We start from the raw sequence: 15,279 nt of genomic DNA on the forward strand, positions 1-15,279 counted from the left end.
ATCCCAGGATGAGAGAAGAAAGGTGTCAGAATGACAGCTGTATATCAGTCATGGAGAACAATCAGTGTGGATTAGAAGAAGTGAGAAGAATCAGTGAGATTTTTTTCAAGACAATAATGACAGGACACCTGAGAAATCCAAATCTATTTAGTGGAGATTTAGACAACTAGGAGAGACTGAATTTGAATTAGTCAAAGTATAAACATCAAGCAAATAAAACACAAAACATTAACTCCCAAGAAAACAAAAGCCACACAGCAAAGAACGGTAACCTAGTACATTTTGTGCCCAGTTTTGAACATTATTTATAAGACCATAATAATATAAACACTGAATACTGCTCCAACTAAAACTATAATAATATAATTATTTTAGGAGATTATGGGAATGAGAAGGATGTGTATAAACATCTTGGGGGTAGGGATGGAGGTTGGTTCCTTTCCCATGGTGAGGAAGGACTCACCATGACTAGACTATTTGATTCCTTAAAATTCGTGCCTATATAAGTCTGATTTTTAAACTATAAAACAAACAAACCCATATAGGTTAAATAGTTCAATTGTAAAGTCAGAAAAATATTTAACACTTACTTCAATTCCATCAAATTCAAATTTTATAACAGGAACAAAGGCATCTTCTACAGCCTACAAAAAAAGAAAACAATTATAACAAATAAGGTGTAATCCTTTATCCTTCCCAAATGCCAATAACATGAATACTTTTTCTCCCAATTTTTATTTAACTCAGTAGGAAAAGTGAAAATTTTCTTAGTTTCTCATTCTAGCTATGCAAGCACTTCTACTTTGTGACTGTGTTGTTTAAGATACGCAAAATGTCCATGACAGTAGTTACCTAACATATTATCCTTCTAAAACTATTCATCAGAAACTGGCAGGCAGAACTGCTATCATCTGGGTATTTACTATTTGTTGAACTTAGCTGAAAACTGATTATTTACAAAAAGCACTAGTGTTAGATATTAAAATATCAGATCCCATGACTAATCTATCAAAAAAAATCTTTATCATTTGGATTTAGTAGAAACGTTTCTCTGAGCCTTCTTTAATCCCCCAACCTAACAATTTTTTTTTCTTTTTTGTAAATTTTTTGGCCCCACTGCCATGTGTGGATCTTAGTTCTCCGACCAGGGATGAAACCCTCGCCCCCTGCACTGGTAGCTTGGCATCCTAATCACTGGACCACCAGGGAATTCCCCAACCTAACAAATTCTTAACCTCCTTCTCCATTCCCAGACACCCAAATAACACAAATTCTCTGAGCTTCACCTTATCCAAGCACTTGAGATTGCATTAAAACTACCTGTTTGTTTAGTACCCCCAGTCCCTCCCTCACATAAACTATCTTGTTCGCTCTTGTATTTGTGGGACTAAGGCCAGTATCTGATGAATCATTGGTGCTGAAATTTTATTTGCTGAATGAATGGCTAGATATACACACATAAAGAGTTACTAGTTGAACATTATACATAATGAGCCACCATTTGCTGTGCACCAACCATTTATCAGATATTATAGTAAATGATTTATGTAAATTATCTCATCAATCCTCCAAAAAAAACTTTATAAGAATGTTATCACTAGATCTTCATTTGATAGCTAAGGAAACTGAGACTCAGAGAGAATAGGTAACTTGACCAAAATCCACGAGCTAGTATGTGGTAGATTCTAGATTTAACGCAGGTGTGTATAACTAAAAAGCCCATGTTTTTAGTCATTACTGTTATTTTAACAAGATACAGCAACTTCTTAAGAAATACGTCAACCATCATAAGCCCTAGCTTTTGCAGTTATCTGTTAACAAATTCAAATTATTAAATACGAGAGGATACTTACTCTTAAGTTTCTAATGCCATCTTGATGTTTCAATTTTTCAAAAAAAGACTGAAAAAAATCAGATCTCTCCACATGTCTTGGAGCAACACAAAGTGCATCAATGTCAGCTCCTGCAAATCAAAGTATTTATTATCAAGAACAGTATATTGAATATGTATTACATTTTTGTATACACAAACATATGTACAGAAGAAACTATGTAAGATGAATATAGGAAATAATATAGTACTCTAGTAGTGAGATAATGGGAATTTTTTCCTCTGTATTTTCTAATTATGAACGACAAGTAAGTTTGTTATCGAAAGTTCTTATCAGTAAAACATAGAAAAGCAATTACCTTTGGTGTGTACTCCAAGCCTATAGGAGCCAAAGGTGAAAATTTTTCCACCAACAGTAGCCACAACAGAAGGTGGGAGATTCTAAAATAAAATAAAAAAAATTTTAAGGCATTCAATTGTTCAAATTATTTAGCATTAAAATTGTCTAAATGCTCTAATACATGTTGACGAGGATGTGGAGAAAAAGGAACCTTTGTAGACTATTGGTGGGAATGTATATTGGTGCAACCACTGTAGAAAACAGTAGTAAGGTTCCTAAAAAAAACTAAAAACAGAACTACCAGGGACTTCCCTGGTGGCGCAGTGGTTAAGACTCCACACTCCCAATGCAGGGGGCCCGGGTTTGATCCCTGGTCAGGGAACTAGATCCCACATGCATGCCGCAACTAAGAGTTTGCATGCCGCAACTAAGAAGCCCATGCGTCGCAACTAGGGAGCCAGCGAGCCACAATTAAGGAGCCTTTGAGCCGCAGCTAAGGGGCACACCTGCAGCAACTAAGACCAGGCACAACCAAATAATAAATAAATAATTAAAAAAAAAATAACTACCACATGATCCAGCAATTACACTCCTGGGTATATAGCCAAAGAAAATGAAAACATTAATTTGAAAAGAGATATGCACCCTAATGTTCATAGCAGCATTACTTACAATAGCCAAGACACGGAAGCAAACTAAGTGTCCATCAACAGATGAATGGATAAAGATGCGGTATATATACAGAATGGAATATTAGCCATAAAAAAGAATAAGATTTTGCCGTTTGCAACAACGTGGATGGACTTCGAGGGTATTATGCTTAGTGAAATAAGTCAGACAGAGAAAGACAAACACTGTATGATATCACTGACATGTAGAATCTAAAAAATAAAACAAACTAGTGACTATAACAAAAAAGAAACAGACTCACAAATACAGAGAACTAACTAGTGGTCACTAGTGGGGAGAGGGAAAGGGAGAGGGACATGATAGGGGTAGGGAATTAAGAGGTACAAACTACTATGTATAAAATAAATAAGCTACAAGGATATATTGTATAGCACAGGGAATATAGCCAATATTTTATAATAACTATAAGTGGAGTATATAACCTTTAAAAATTGAGAATCACTATGTTGTACACCTGAAATTTACATAATATTGTAAATAAACTATACCTCAATTTTAAAAAATTGCCTAAATGCTACTGATACGTACTACATTTGTCAAGTTTGGTGAGCTGACATTTGTAAAAGTACTTCAGAGCTTTTTTGATTGCAGCTGAAGTAATGAAGGTATTCCCAGAGGAAAGACAAGACAAATTTGTGTCCAGTATACATGCACACATCTCTATCTTAAGAAAAACATTTTTTTATCACTTGACCCTACCTGTCCCCCCAAATTACCTGATTTGGCTCCATCACTCTTAATAGTCACCAAGGAACTTGCAACTACCAAATTAATGCACTTTCAGCTCTCTACAGTTATCATACTCTTGACTAATACCATCTCCCCTTTAGTTTTTGTGACAGATATGCTTAACTTATTGATTCTAGCTCTGTAATATTTCTGCAAGAAAGTGGAGTAATTCTTGACATGATCTCCTTATGAGAGCTAATCTAACAACTTTAATTAACATATTTTTGGTTGTACCAGAATTACGCTACTTTTCACCTCTCTCTAGAGCCAATTCTAACTGCCCATCAGATATTTTCACTCAGACTTTCTGATCCACTTCAATATCCTTGCCTGAAACCTAGCAAAAAATTCTTCCTATGATAAACCAGGTATACCTCCTGAGTTCTCTGTTTTTGTTCCTTATTTTCCTTACTGCCCATACCTATAAGTCATTATTATTCTTCCTGGCTTACCAATTCTTAGGTTATATCCCTCACATGTCACTTTCTCCCCACCCACTCCCATTCTGTGCTATTTAACAGTATCGTAAGTTACCCTCTTGCCATCAGTCTTTATTTCTTACTCCATTTTGTTAAAAATTCACTGGCTGGTGTTCTTAAATTAACTCTATTACATAACTCTTCTGCTCAAAACTTGCCAATGCATTCTTCTACGGATACTGATCCTTGGATCCCAAGGACTTCCACAGTATGCTCTTAAGGATCTTTCTTGCCTTGTCTCCTGATATTCCCTTCTGTCGCTCCAACTGCCAACATGTTACATAACCTAGTCTCCTTTCCATTGCACTTGCCATTTTCCTTCTCTCAAATGCTTGCCATCCTCTCTGGGTATCTCAATACCATCTAATTTTCAAAGATCACTTCAAGTTCCACCTCCCTCATGAAGCTTTCTTTGATTATCCACCTCGTAACAAGCTCTTTTTTCCTCCTGTGCTCCTCTACTGTTATTATCTTTAACCACTTTTATACTACATTTATTGACTTTTTTTATTCTGTGTATGTTAGTTCCATCTCTTCAACTATATTTGAATTCCTTGAAGGTGAGAACTATGTCTACTACTTCTACTTCCCCAAAATGCCCAGTCCAAGTTCCAAAGAGTAATATCTGCTAATGAAATTGACTATAAGTATCTGCATAACAGGACATTATGTTTATTTTCTCTGTTTAACGGACATGTTTCAAGAGTACCACAAATAATAGCTAGAAAGAGTTAATAAAATTATTGATGACTAACATGAATCAAAAGGATAGAGAAGCCCCTTTTAGTTTACCTTCCTACTTTGAAAGGCATGATTTCTTCTTGATTTATGAGAAAGTGATAAACTGAATCACAGAGTATTTTCCCCACAAACCACAGTATTTAACTAAAATGATCTGACTTGGAGTTCTGGACTGTTTAAACTTTAAATATTCCAACTGTGTGTAGAATATTAAAATGATCTTTGATCTAACTCAAATCCTTCAGATATTTTTCAAAGTAAAATATGCATAAATGAAAGGGAATTATAATGATATAAAAAAAGACCAATCACCTTATCTATGCAAATAACGATGTTAAAACCAATTAAAATTTTTAAAATGATTAGATATTTTATTTTCTTTGCTTAAAAAATGCCAAATAGTGGCAAAGCCTCAAATTTTTAACAATGGTTTTATGCCTAGAAATTAAATGGAAACCAGCTGCTGGTCTTTGCAGATTAAAGCACTGATGTGAATGAAATGAGGGAAAAAGCAATTTAAATAATTAAAAACAAAAAAACCTTTTGACCTTGGAACAGATTCTACTGGATTTTCTTTTAGGTGCAAAAACCACACAGTAAGAAAATCAGTTAGGTGTATCTCTCAATAAAGTAATCTAGCCTCTTTTGTGAATAGTTTAACACTTGACTTCCCTTGATGTAGCCTAGAATACGGATGGGAGCAAAGACCTCAGCACAACCACATCAGCTGACATAAAGACCACACAAGAAGTCAAAAAGCTTGATACTCTGATTTTAAAATAATTCTAGCAAGTTGTGTATCTGGTTTGCATACCCATAGCAATTATGGGCTGACATTTATTCAATGCCTGAGCTCTGTCCTGAGGTTGCACAGGTGAATAAGACAGGTTTATTTCTTAAGGAGTTGATCAGCTAGTAGCAGAGAAACAAGCATGAATTTTTTTTTTTATTATTACTCATGACTAGCATTTCACCTGCTCAGAATTCAACCTAACTGAAAACCTCTACTATTGATAACCCTGCTGTGAGCTCAGAAATGAGCCAGACAGTCATCTGGCAGCAAAAGTAAACAGCGTAAAGACCATTTATTTAAACTCAATGACTGTAGATTAGCACAGTCCCTCATAACCTTATTCAGAGCCCATTTTTTAAAAGAACCAATTTTATATATGTATCATAAGTACAGAAGGAAATAATAAAAGTTGTAAAAGAAAGAATTCTAACAGGTGTTTATCTAATTTCTAAACTGATGCAGATTAATGGGCAGAAAGGGATTTGACAGAGAGACACTACTGCTGTGAGCCATTAACTTTCAGCTGAATGCTGTTAAGAGATGGGAAAACGGTTAAAAAAAAAAACAAAAAAAACCCTAAAATTTAAAATACAACAGTTTGAGCCACTTAGTGAAGGGGCAAATAGTATTACCCAGTTGAACATGCCCTACCTCATTTTACTATAGCCAGTAAAATAATATTCATAGTGATGATTCCCTGACAAATGAGAATTCAATTATACTCAAAATACTCTAAGAAAGCAAGAAAAATGTAATCGATTTTAGAAGAAAAATAGTTAAGCTACCAGAGGGGGGAAAAAGTTGTGTAAGTATAAATTAGGGTTTGCAAACTCCTATGTCTCATGGGCCAGGCAGGTATGCAAATGACAAAAGTATACACATAAGAAACACAGAAACTGATAAATGACAGTTGCTGTGTCAGAGAGAGCAGGGAGTGATGGGGACCATGAAGCACCGAAGGGGAGGAGCCCAATTCCATTCAAGCCTCTTCCTGCCTTGCACAAAAGAAGGCCCAGTGCTGCCAGACCTGGTATTTCACAATAAGTCTGCAATCTGGCTTTTAAAGTAAAATCTCAGTATTTAAATTTTGATCTACTACACGTGAGTCAAGCAAGACATTTATGTGGAATTGCAGTCAGACACTGGCTACCTCTGGGGTAAATCCTCACTTATTTAGGACTCAATATCTATACCAATTCATTTCCAAGTATACTAAAAAGTTTTAATGTATTTCTGATTATTCTCAACTCTGCATCTTACTACCAGGACATAATGAAACTATGAATTCAATTTGGTTTAGAGTCTTACCTTACTCTCACTGACCTCAGAAATCCATTCCTTTACTAAATTGTTCAGTTTACCAAGAACAACCAGCCTATAATAAAAAATAACATGCTTTAGATGAAAACAAACAAACACCAAAAACAAACAGTATTTTAAAAAGTAATTAAACATATAGGCAGTACCTTTGTGTTGGTGCTAGAGTAAAAGCATATTATACACGTGCTAATGCTATCACATCTGTTGACACATGGCACATCTCTTTGGCATTCTTAGGTTCCTAAGAGTTCCAAAGAGACGATAAATGTGATGACAGTATTTTGGTCTTTGAGCTATTTTCAAAATTCAAAAAGCCTAATAAAAAAATCAAAATTACCTTCAATAAAGCTGCAGAGGCCAACTGAACTGTCAACTTTCTTGGCCTTACTATGGAATAAAATCAATTCAGTGTGGTGATAATAGAGGTTAGCATTCTCTCACTGACAGTTATGAGTTTTTGGATAATAAAACAGGTAATAATTTATTGGCTAATTTTTATAAAATTTACTTAATAAAAGCAATTTGATATTAAAACAAACTTGCAACCAATGCATATCCAAATCCAGATTTAAAAAAAAAAAAGAAAGATAGAAGAGTTAGGCATTCAAAGATAACACATGAAAAACTGAATTCCTGATCTGTCCGAACCTGCTTCTCCTTCAGCCTTCCCCAGGTAATGGAATCCCATCCTTCGAGATGCTGAGACCAAAAATCTTGGCATCGCCCTTGACCCCTCCCCTCCCACCCCCTCACATTCCACAGTCATTAAACCACCCTACTTTTAAAATACATCCAGAATTCTACTACTTCTTATCACTTCCACTGCCATCCCTAGTTCTGGCCACCATCATGTTTTTCCTTGGGTTATTATAATAGCCTCCTTAACTAGTTTCCCTGCTTCTGCCTTTGACCCCCCTTCAGACTATGCTCGGTAAAGCAGCCAGAGTGACTATGTTAAACATGAGTAAATCATGTCAATCTTTTGCTCAAAATCCTAACAGCTTCCCATCTCACTCAGAGTAAAAGCCAAAACCATTATAAATGGCTTTCAAGGTCCTAAGTGACCTTTCCTTCCAAGCTCCTTCCCACCTCATTTACTTTAAGCCCACATTCCCCTTCTTATTCACTCTACTTCACATACCTAGGCTACCCTGCTGTCTATTTCTTAAATATACCAGGTACACTCCCACCTCAAGCCTTCTACATAGAATGCTCTTCCCTCATACCCACAAAGCTCCTCCCTCACCTTTAAAATTTCCCTCAAATATCAATGAGGCCTTCCCTGACAACCTCCTCTCCCAGCTTCATTCTTCTCAGCAGCACTTGTCATGTGTAACACTGTATTTATTTTACTTACTTGGCTAATTGTTAGTTTCCTCCTCTAACCTTCAACTAAAATATAAACTCCAGGAGGGCCAAGTTTTCTCTTCATTTTGTCATTTTTATATCCCTAGGCAGGGACATAATTGGTACTTGATATATGTTCATAGAATTAATGATTAAAGAATGTACTATAAATATTTTGCATTTTTAAGTGACATACCTGTGGTTCAATTCTTCCTCATCTTCAAACACTCCAAATGGTTTCATGGCATCAATTAATTTCTGTGTGTAAATATGATCAATTTCTTTCGGACATGCCAAGCTAATTGGAGAGGTGATTCCATAATGCTTTTGTTGACGCTGGCTGTCCAGCATGGTGTTTCTGTTCAAGAAAAATGAAACAGCAGAAAAAATTTAAAGTATGATATACTGATACATTAAATCTCTCAATCCACTCATTACTTTAGCTACCTTAAAAGTTTACTGAATACTAATGGTTGGAGCCCCCGCTTTTTTTTTTTAAGGAAAAAAGGATATTTTGTGCTTATGTTGATGAAGGACTATTCATACCGCCTCAAGCTTTCATGGTTAGGATGTCTTTTCAAGCCAAAAGCAGGCTGTGTTGGCATCAGGACAGCTGTACCAACACCACTCAGCTCAAATGCAAAGAGCCTGAATGGGAGCTGGGCCAGGGCCACCTCCACTACACACCCTGCAGACTTAAGTCAAGTACCATCTACAGTCAGTCTTTGAAAAGCAGTCAGCCACTTGAAAGAAAGCTCTAAGTAAAAACAATACCCCCCCCCAGAAACAAAAACATCCCATTAGCAGGTCCTTGTGAAATAGTCTAGCTTTTAAAAAGAAATCACAACTAGATTTGTTCCCTGGAAACCGACATTAACATTCCTTGCTTGCATCACAGTTTATCCTAACATTCTGTCACTCTAGTTAACTGTTCTCTTCATTCTCTAAGTGAAGTCTATGACACCAGCTACCTTGGGCCCCACTTTCTTATCTCTATGCTGAAAAAGTTGGCTATCAAGGTCCCTACTAGCACTGAAATTCCAAATCCATTATTCTGAACCTCCCTCATCTAGACAGGAAAACAAAGCAAGCAACAGAATTCCACATTCCCTTCCACTCATCAATTCCACTTATAAGTAAACACCCCTGGAGTAAGTCTAGTACAAGTGTACAAGGAGACATGTACAAAAATGTTCACTGCCACACTGTAACATTAAAAAACAAACAAAAAGAACTTAGAAATGACCTAAAATAATCACTAACAGGAAAAGGACTAAATTAGGGTGTATCCCTACAATGGAATACAATACAGTAGTTAATATGAATTAATTAGAGCTGAAAATACTATCATGGACAAATCTCAAAGATACTATGTTGCACTAAAGAAGTTGTTGAATGACAAGTGTGATACTAGTTATATAAAGCTTAAAAACAAGTAAAACAATGCCAATTATGGACACATACATATGTAGTAATAGCATAAAAAAACATGCAGCAATAAGCATCAAATTTGGAACTGTGGGGAACTCTGGAGAGGGAGGTGGATGGACCAGTGAAGAAGGTAACAGAATCCTTCAGATGTATTCGGTATGCTTGTTTTCTTTTAAATAAAGATATGTGTGTACACACACACACACACACACACACACACACACGGAACGTTATGCTTTGGGAGAGATGGATGGTGGCTACACAAATGATGCTTATGTTATTCTCTGCATTTTTCTGTATGTTTAAATTATTTCCTAACAAACCAAAATGTAAGAAGCTACAACAAAATCTTGCCAAGCACGGACACTGTTTCTGACTTATCAAAGTATGAGCAGGAGGTATAGACCGGCAGATGTACTGTGGATAGGTGGGGAGACCAAGGGAGGGTGAAAAGACCATAGTCATTACGAAAGAGAAACCCATGGGCTGGGATAGGTCATTCACTCCAGGAGACGTGGAGACAGCCGGTCAGGAAGGGAGGAGGGGGAGGGAGGGGGATGGTATTTGCGCCAATGCAGACAGGAGCAGAGACCGGCTCAGACAGCGCTGGGGGCAGGAGAGTGACCGACAATTTCTCCCCACGGACACACGCGCCTCTCTTCCGCCGCAACCTTGTCTGGGGGCGTCCTCAGAGGTAGGGCAGCCAGGGGCAGATGGGGACTCCTGCAGTCCCCGAGTCTGTGCAGCGGTGGCCAGGTGAGCCGCCGGGTGTAGGGGAGGTGCCCTTGCCGAACGGCCGGGAGAGGGGAAGGAGACCACCGAGAGAGCTCAGGGCACGGCGCGAGGGGCAGGGAACAGAAACGGGGTGCCAGGCCGGCCACCCCAGCCCACCCCGTTATGCCTCGCCCCCAACCGCCGGCCCCCACCACTTACGCAGACATCTCTTTCATCGCTTCCTGCGCCTCCCTCACCGGCGAGTCTTTCGCTCTGGAGTCCTGTTCTTGCTCTTCCCTTCTCCTCCTGTCCACTTTCCTCCGCTCGCTTGTAGCTCGCTTGCTCGCTCACTCTCTCACTTACTACGGCCGAGGCATCCAACCGAGTAGTGAAAACACCAGAAAACCGGCTCTATTTATGACAATACAGCGCGGCCGACGCCAATATGGCGCCGCTTCCCAGCCTGCCCCTCGCGCGCTGCGGCCCCGCCCCCGAAGGCCTGGACACGCCCCCGAAGGCCTGGACCCGCCTTGACCCCGCCCCCTCTCCCTTTGGGTCCCTGGAGGCTGCGGTGGCCCCGCCCACAGAGGCGCCGGCTCCGGCTGCCAACACCGGTACGAAGGAGCGTTTGGTCCCCTCCTTTGTCAGTGCGACAGTCAATCCAGGCACTGCTTGGAAGGTAATTTGGAACATGTTTTCCTTGTTTCTCTTATTCTCTTATGAAAGCCTATATCATATATTTTTTAAAACTTCACAGCCTTGCCTAGCGAATACTATTTTAACTCTTCCATTTTACCACACTTTTAATGTAATCGGTTATAGTCATAAATAATCTAATCAACCCACTCGTTGAGGAGATTATGTCGTGAAAAGGTCACACCCAGGAACGTGTGACTTTGCAGTTACCCCGGAGAGAAGCAAGCTTGTAAATTGGAGGCTAACTGTTCACCTCTAAGTACCGCCCCTGGTTCATGGCATTCTAGCAGTTAGATAAGGGAGGTTGATAGGAAGGCTGGCAGTTTGCAATAGGAGGATAAATACAAGGCTGAATCAAAATCGCACACTTTCAAATAGTGGAGATCATGTTCCGTGTGAGTGTGAGGATGAAAACGGGAAAATGATGACAAATTTTAAAAAGTTAAAGGGCAGAAACAATTTAAAACGCTAAGTCGTTACAAGGAAAAGAATGTCAAGAAGCTGCTTTTTCTTGGAATGTGACACAGTAGATAGAGAAGACAGAATCATAGAGAAGACAGAATTATTCATTCAAAAATATTTATTGAAAATCTAATCTGTGCCAAGCACTGTGTGAGGCTCCGGTGCTTTAATCGTGCATAAAACCAGATGTATATTCTTTAATTTTATGGAGTTTAGAGTTTAGTGAGGAAACAGTCAAATATAAGTGATATTCTTCTGTTGTAGAACTAAATAGCCTACTATGTGTCAGGCACAGGAGATACTTAATTCCCTCTCTTGAGAATTCACAGTGTAGTGAAGGAGAACAAGCATATACAAAGATCATTAAAATATAGTATGGTCCATGATAAGATGGGGTCAGGGCATTTAGGGAAGCCTAAAGCAGGCCGCCTAAACTTGAGGGCTGGGAAGGTCAATAGTGGCTTCCTGGAATAGGGTATTCGGTTAAATCAGCAAGATTTGGGAGTAGGGATTGGGTGCAGGTGGTAGGGAGAAGGCAAACCTATCCCAAGCAGGATACAGTAATAGCTAGCATGAGCTTCAGTGTGAGGGAAACCCAAATTTGAATTCTAGTTTTGCTACTTGCTAGTTTTGTGACCTGAGGGAAATTAACCTTAAGTCCTTTCGTCATCTGTAAAATGAATAGGATTGTAAGAGAATTAAATGAGAAGAGTATGTATAGCCAATATGAATCTCAGTCCAAAAGTTCAGACATGCAAGAAATATCACTTTATTTTCTAAAACTTAATTTTTGACCCTGAGCCCCGCATTCTTCTGAGCTGGCTGACAGTCTTGGTTATCCTGGGTCTTTCCCTTCCCACTTCTTGAGACTTAGGTATTGGGGGAGTTAGGGCAAATTGTGTACATCTGGCCCTGGGCCCTGGTAAATGCACCTTCCTGTCCTCTTGGCACATGGGCCTCGAGGGTCCTTGCTGCCTCTAGGTTTTGTCTAGGGCTCATTGGAAGGGCTTGTGGTCTCAGCCCAGAAGCATCACAGGGCTAATTCTTCTCCTACCTCTCCCCATCTCCCCAGCAGTTTAGGACTTGCCAGACTGGGAGACAGAAAGTCTCCTTTCCTCAAGGTTTCTAACCAAGACATTTGTTACTAGCTGCAGAGAGTTCTCTTCAGGGCTCAGCCTTGTTTCAAACCCCAAAGCCAGAAAGAGTTGCAGGCTGATTCTGTTACCTGCATGGGGCAGAGTCCTTAGCTCAGCGCCAGGAACATAGGATTCGATAAATCTAACTCTTATTTACATTGATTACCATAACTTTATCTCCTAATTTTTCTCTTTGTTTATGTATTTAATTCTGAAATATTTCTTTTCCTTCTTTCCTTTCTTTTTTTTCTCTTATAGAATGCTTTTGTTTTGCTTTTTTCTCTGTATAGAATGCTTTGTTTGCTCTTACCTGCTGCAGTAATTTGGAAGAAAGGTAAACTCTGCTTTCAATTCTACTAGTTCAAGGAAATCCTAAAGTGTTTCAAAGACAGCTTTAAGCCTTTATTTATGTAATTATCAAAGTCAACATCAGAACAATACTTTTTAATTCTGTTTTACATTGTTATTTGTAGTTTGCCTCATTTTTAGTTGTTTCTTCCCATTTTCCCCATCTTTGTTAATCTACCTGGGATCGAATGCCAGTCCCCAACCCCCATTTCAATAAGGACACTTTTTTTCAAGGAAGAATATGTTTTCCTTTGTGTGTGTGGGGGGGGTGGTCTACATTGTAGCTGTACTTTTTAAGCTAAAATTTTCCAATTACAAATGTAACCCATGGGACTTCCCTGGCAGTTCAGTGGTTAAGACTTGCCTTCCAATGCAGGGGGTGCGGGCTTGATCCCTGGTCAGTCGATCCCTGATCCCAATGCAGGAGGTGCTAAGATCCCACATGCCTCATGGTCAAAAAACCAAAACATAAAACAGAAGCAATATTGTAACAAATTCAATAAAGACTTTAAAAATGGTCCACATCAAAAAAACACAAATGTAACCCATGTTTGTAAAAAAAGAAAAGAAAGAGTGGAAATCTCTCCCTCCCTTCCATTCCTAACTCCATTTTTACTCCCCAGGGAACCATTATTAACGGCTGGGTATCTATCCTTCCAGAATGTTTTCAATATAACCCAAACCACATATAAACATGTACCAGAGGTTTTGATTTTATTGTTTTTTAATTTTGAAAAAAAATATAAAGGGGTCATACTGCACGTGTTGTCCTGCTCTTTGATTTTTTTTTAACCAAAAAAATCATGAGCATCTTTCTATGGTAGGAAATGTTATGGACTGAATTGTGTCCCCAAAATCTCATATGTTGAAGTTCTATTTTCCAGCACCCAAGAATGTGACTATATTTGGAGAGTTTAAATAAGGTCATTAGTGTGGCCCCTACTCCAGTACAACTGATGTCCTTATAAGAAGAGGAAATTTCGACACAGATGGCACAGAGGAAAGGCAATGTGAAAGCACAGGAGAAGACGGCCATTTACAAGCCAAGGAGAGAGGCCTCAGAAGAAACCAACCCTGCTGACATGTTGTCTCAGATTTCTAGCCTCCAGTACTGTGAGAAAATAAATCTTTGTTGTTTAAGCCTCCCACCTAGTCTGTGTCACTTTCTTATGGAAGCCCTAGCAAACCAATATAGGAAATATACACCTACTTTTTCTTTTTAACAGTAATATGGTATTCTTTATCATAAATAATATGTAATGTTTATCAAAATATATTTAACCATTTCACTGGTTCATTTGTCTCAGATTTGTTTATATTATAAATAATGCTATAGTAAACATCCTTATACATATATCCTCTACACTTTTATCACTAGTCATTAATAGATTCTTAATGATGGGATTACTATGTCAAAGGGTATGTATATTTAAAAATAAAATTTATCAGACAGAGAAAGACAAATATGATATCGAAAACATATCACAGAATCTAAAACAATGATACAAATGGGACTTTCCTGGTGGTCCAGTGGCTAAGACTCTGCACTCCCAATGCAGGGGGCCGGGGTTCAATCCCTGGTCAGGGAACTAGATCCCAACCTGCCGCAACTAAAAGTTCGCATGCCGCAACTAAAGATCCCGCGTGCTGTAGCTAAGACTTGGTGCAGCCAAATAAATAAATAAATAAATATTTTAAAAATAATAAAAAATGATAAAAATGAACTTACAAAACAGAAATAGACTCACAAACATAGAAAACAAACTTATGGTTACCAAAGGGGAAAGGGGGGAGGGGTAAATTAGGAGTCTGGGATTAGCAGACACAAATTACTATATATAAAATAGATAAACAACAAGAACCTACTGTACAACACAGGGAGCTATACTCAATATCTTGTAACCTATAATGGAAAATAATCTAAAAAAAGAATCTAATTTATACATATATGTATAACTGAATCACTTTGCTGTACACATGAAACTAACACAACATCGTAAATCAACTATACTTCAATAATAAATAAATAAATAAATAAAATTTATATATTCCAAATTGTCCCCCAAGAAGGTTATACCAATTTACACTCTAACCAACAATGTGTATGAGATGGTCTATTTCCTTAAACCTTCACAAATGCTAGATATTAAAAATGCTTTTTATCCTTATTATGAAAATTATAAATGTGCAGAAAAGTAGAGAGAGTAGTGGAATAAAGCCAT

General features: G+C 38.2%; 1 protein-coding gene and 1 long non-coding RNA gene across 6 annotated transcripts in view; one reads left to right on the top strand and one right to left on the bottom strand.

Moving 5' to 3' along the window:
• The window catches only part of PAPOLG (poly(A) polymerase gamma), a 35,968-nt gene extending 25,089 nt beyond the window's left edge, over positions 1–10,879 (bottom strand). For 4 of the 5 annotated variants that reach the window (XR_005022300.1, XM_036872342.1, XM_036872343.1 and 1 more), the window contains exons 1-6: positions 10,635–10,879; positions 8,467–8,628; positions 6,912–6,978; positions 2,191–2,272; positions 1,854–1,963; positions 591–644 (exon numbers count right to left, since the gene is read on the bottom strand). Coding sequence is in view for 3 of the 5 variants with exons in the window: in XM_036872342.1 (XP_036728237.1) it covers positions 591–644; positions 1,854–1,963; positions 2,191–2,272; positions 6,912–6,978; positions 8,467–8,628; positions 10,635–10,651 (492 nt within the window). In the remaining 2 variants the exon portion in view is untranslated. Of the gene's footprint in view, positions 1–590; positions 645–1,853; positions 1,964–2,190; positions 2,273–6,911; positions 6,979–7,069; positions 7,079–8,466; positions 8,629–10,634 lie in introns of those variants that run through there. The other variant, XM_036872344.1, reaches the window with a different exon arrangement.
• LOC118905647 overlaps positions 1–14,150 on the top strand; it is a 67,497-nt gene extending 53,347 nt beyond the window's left edge. Inside the window, exon 3 of the long non-coding RNA XR_005022301.1 lies at positions 13,942–14,150. This is a non-coding gene — a long non-coding RNA (uncharacterized LOC118905647). The remainder of the gene's footprint in view (positions 1–13,941) is intronic.
• The last annotated feature ends 1,129 nt before the right edge of the window (positions 14,151–15,279 follow it).

This window comes from Balaenoptera musculus, chromosome 13 (genome assembly GCF_009873245.2).
Source record: "Balaenoptera musculus isolate JJ_BM4_2016_0621 chromosome 13, mBalMus1.pri.v3, whole genome shotgun sequence".
Lineage (NCBI taxonomy): Eukaryota > Metazoa > Chordata > Mammalia > Artiodactyla > Balaenopteridae > Balaenoptera > Balaenoptera musculus.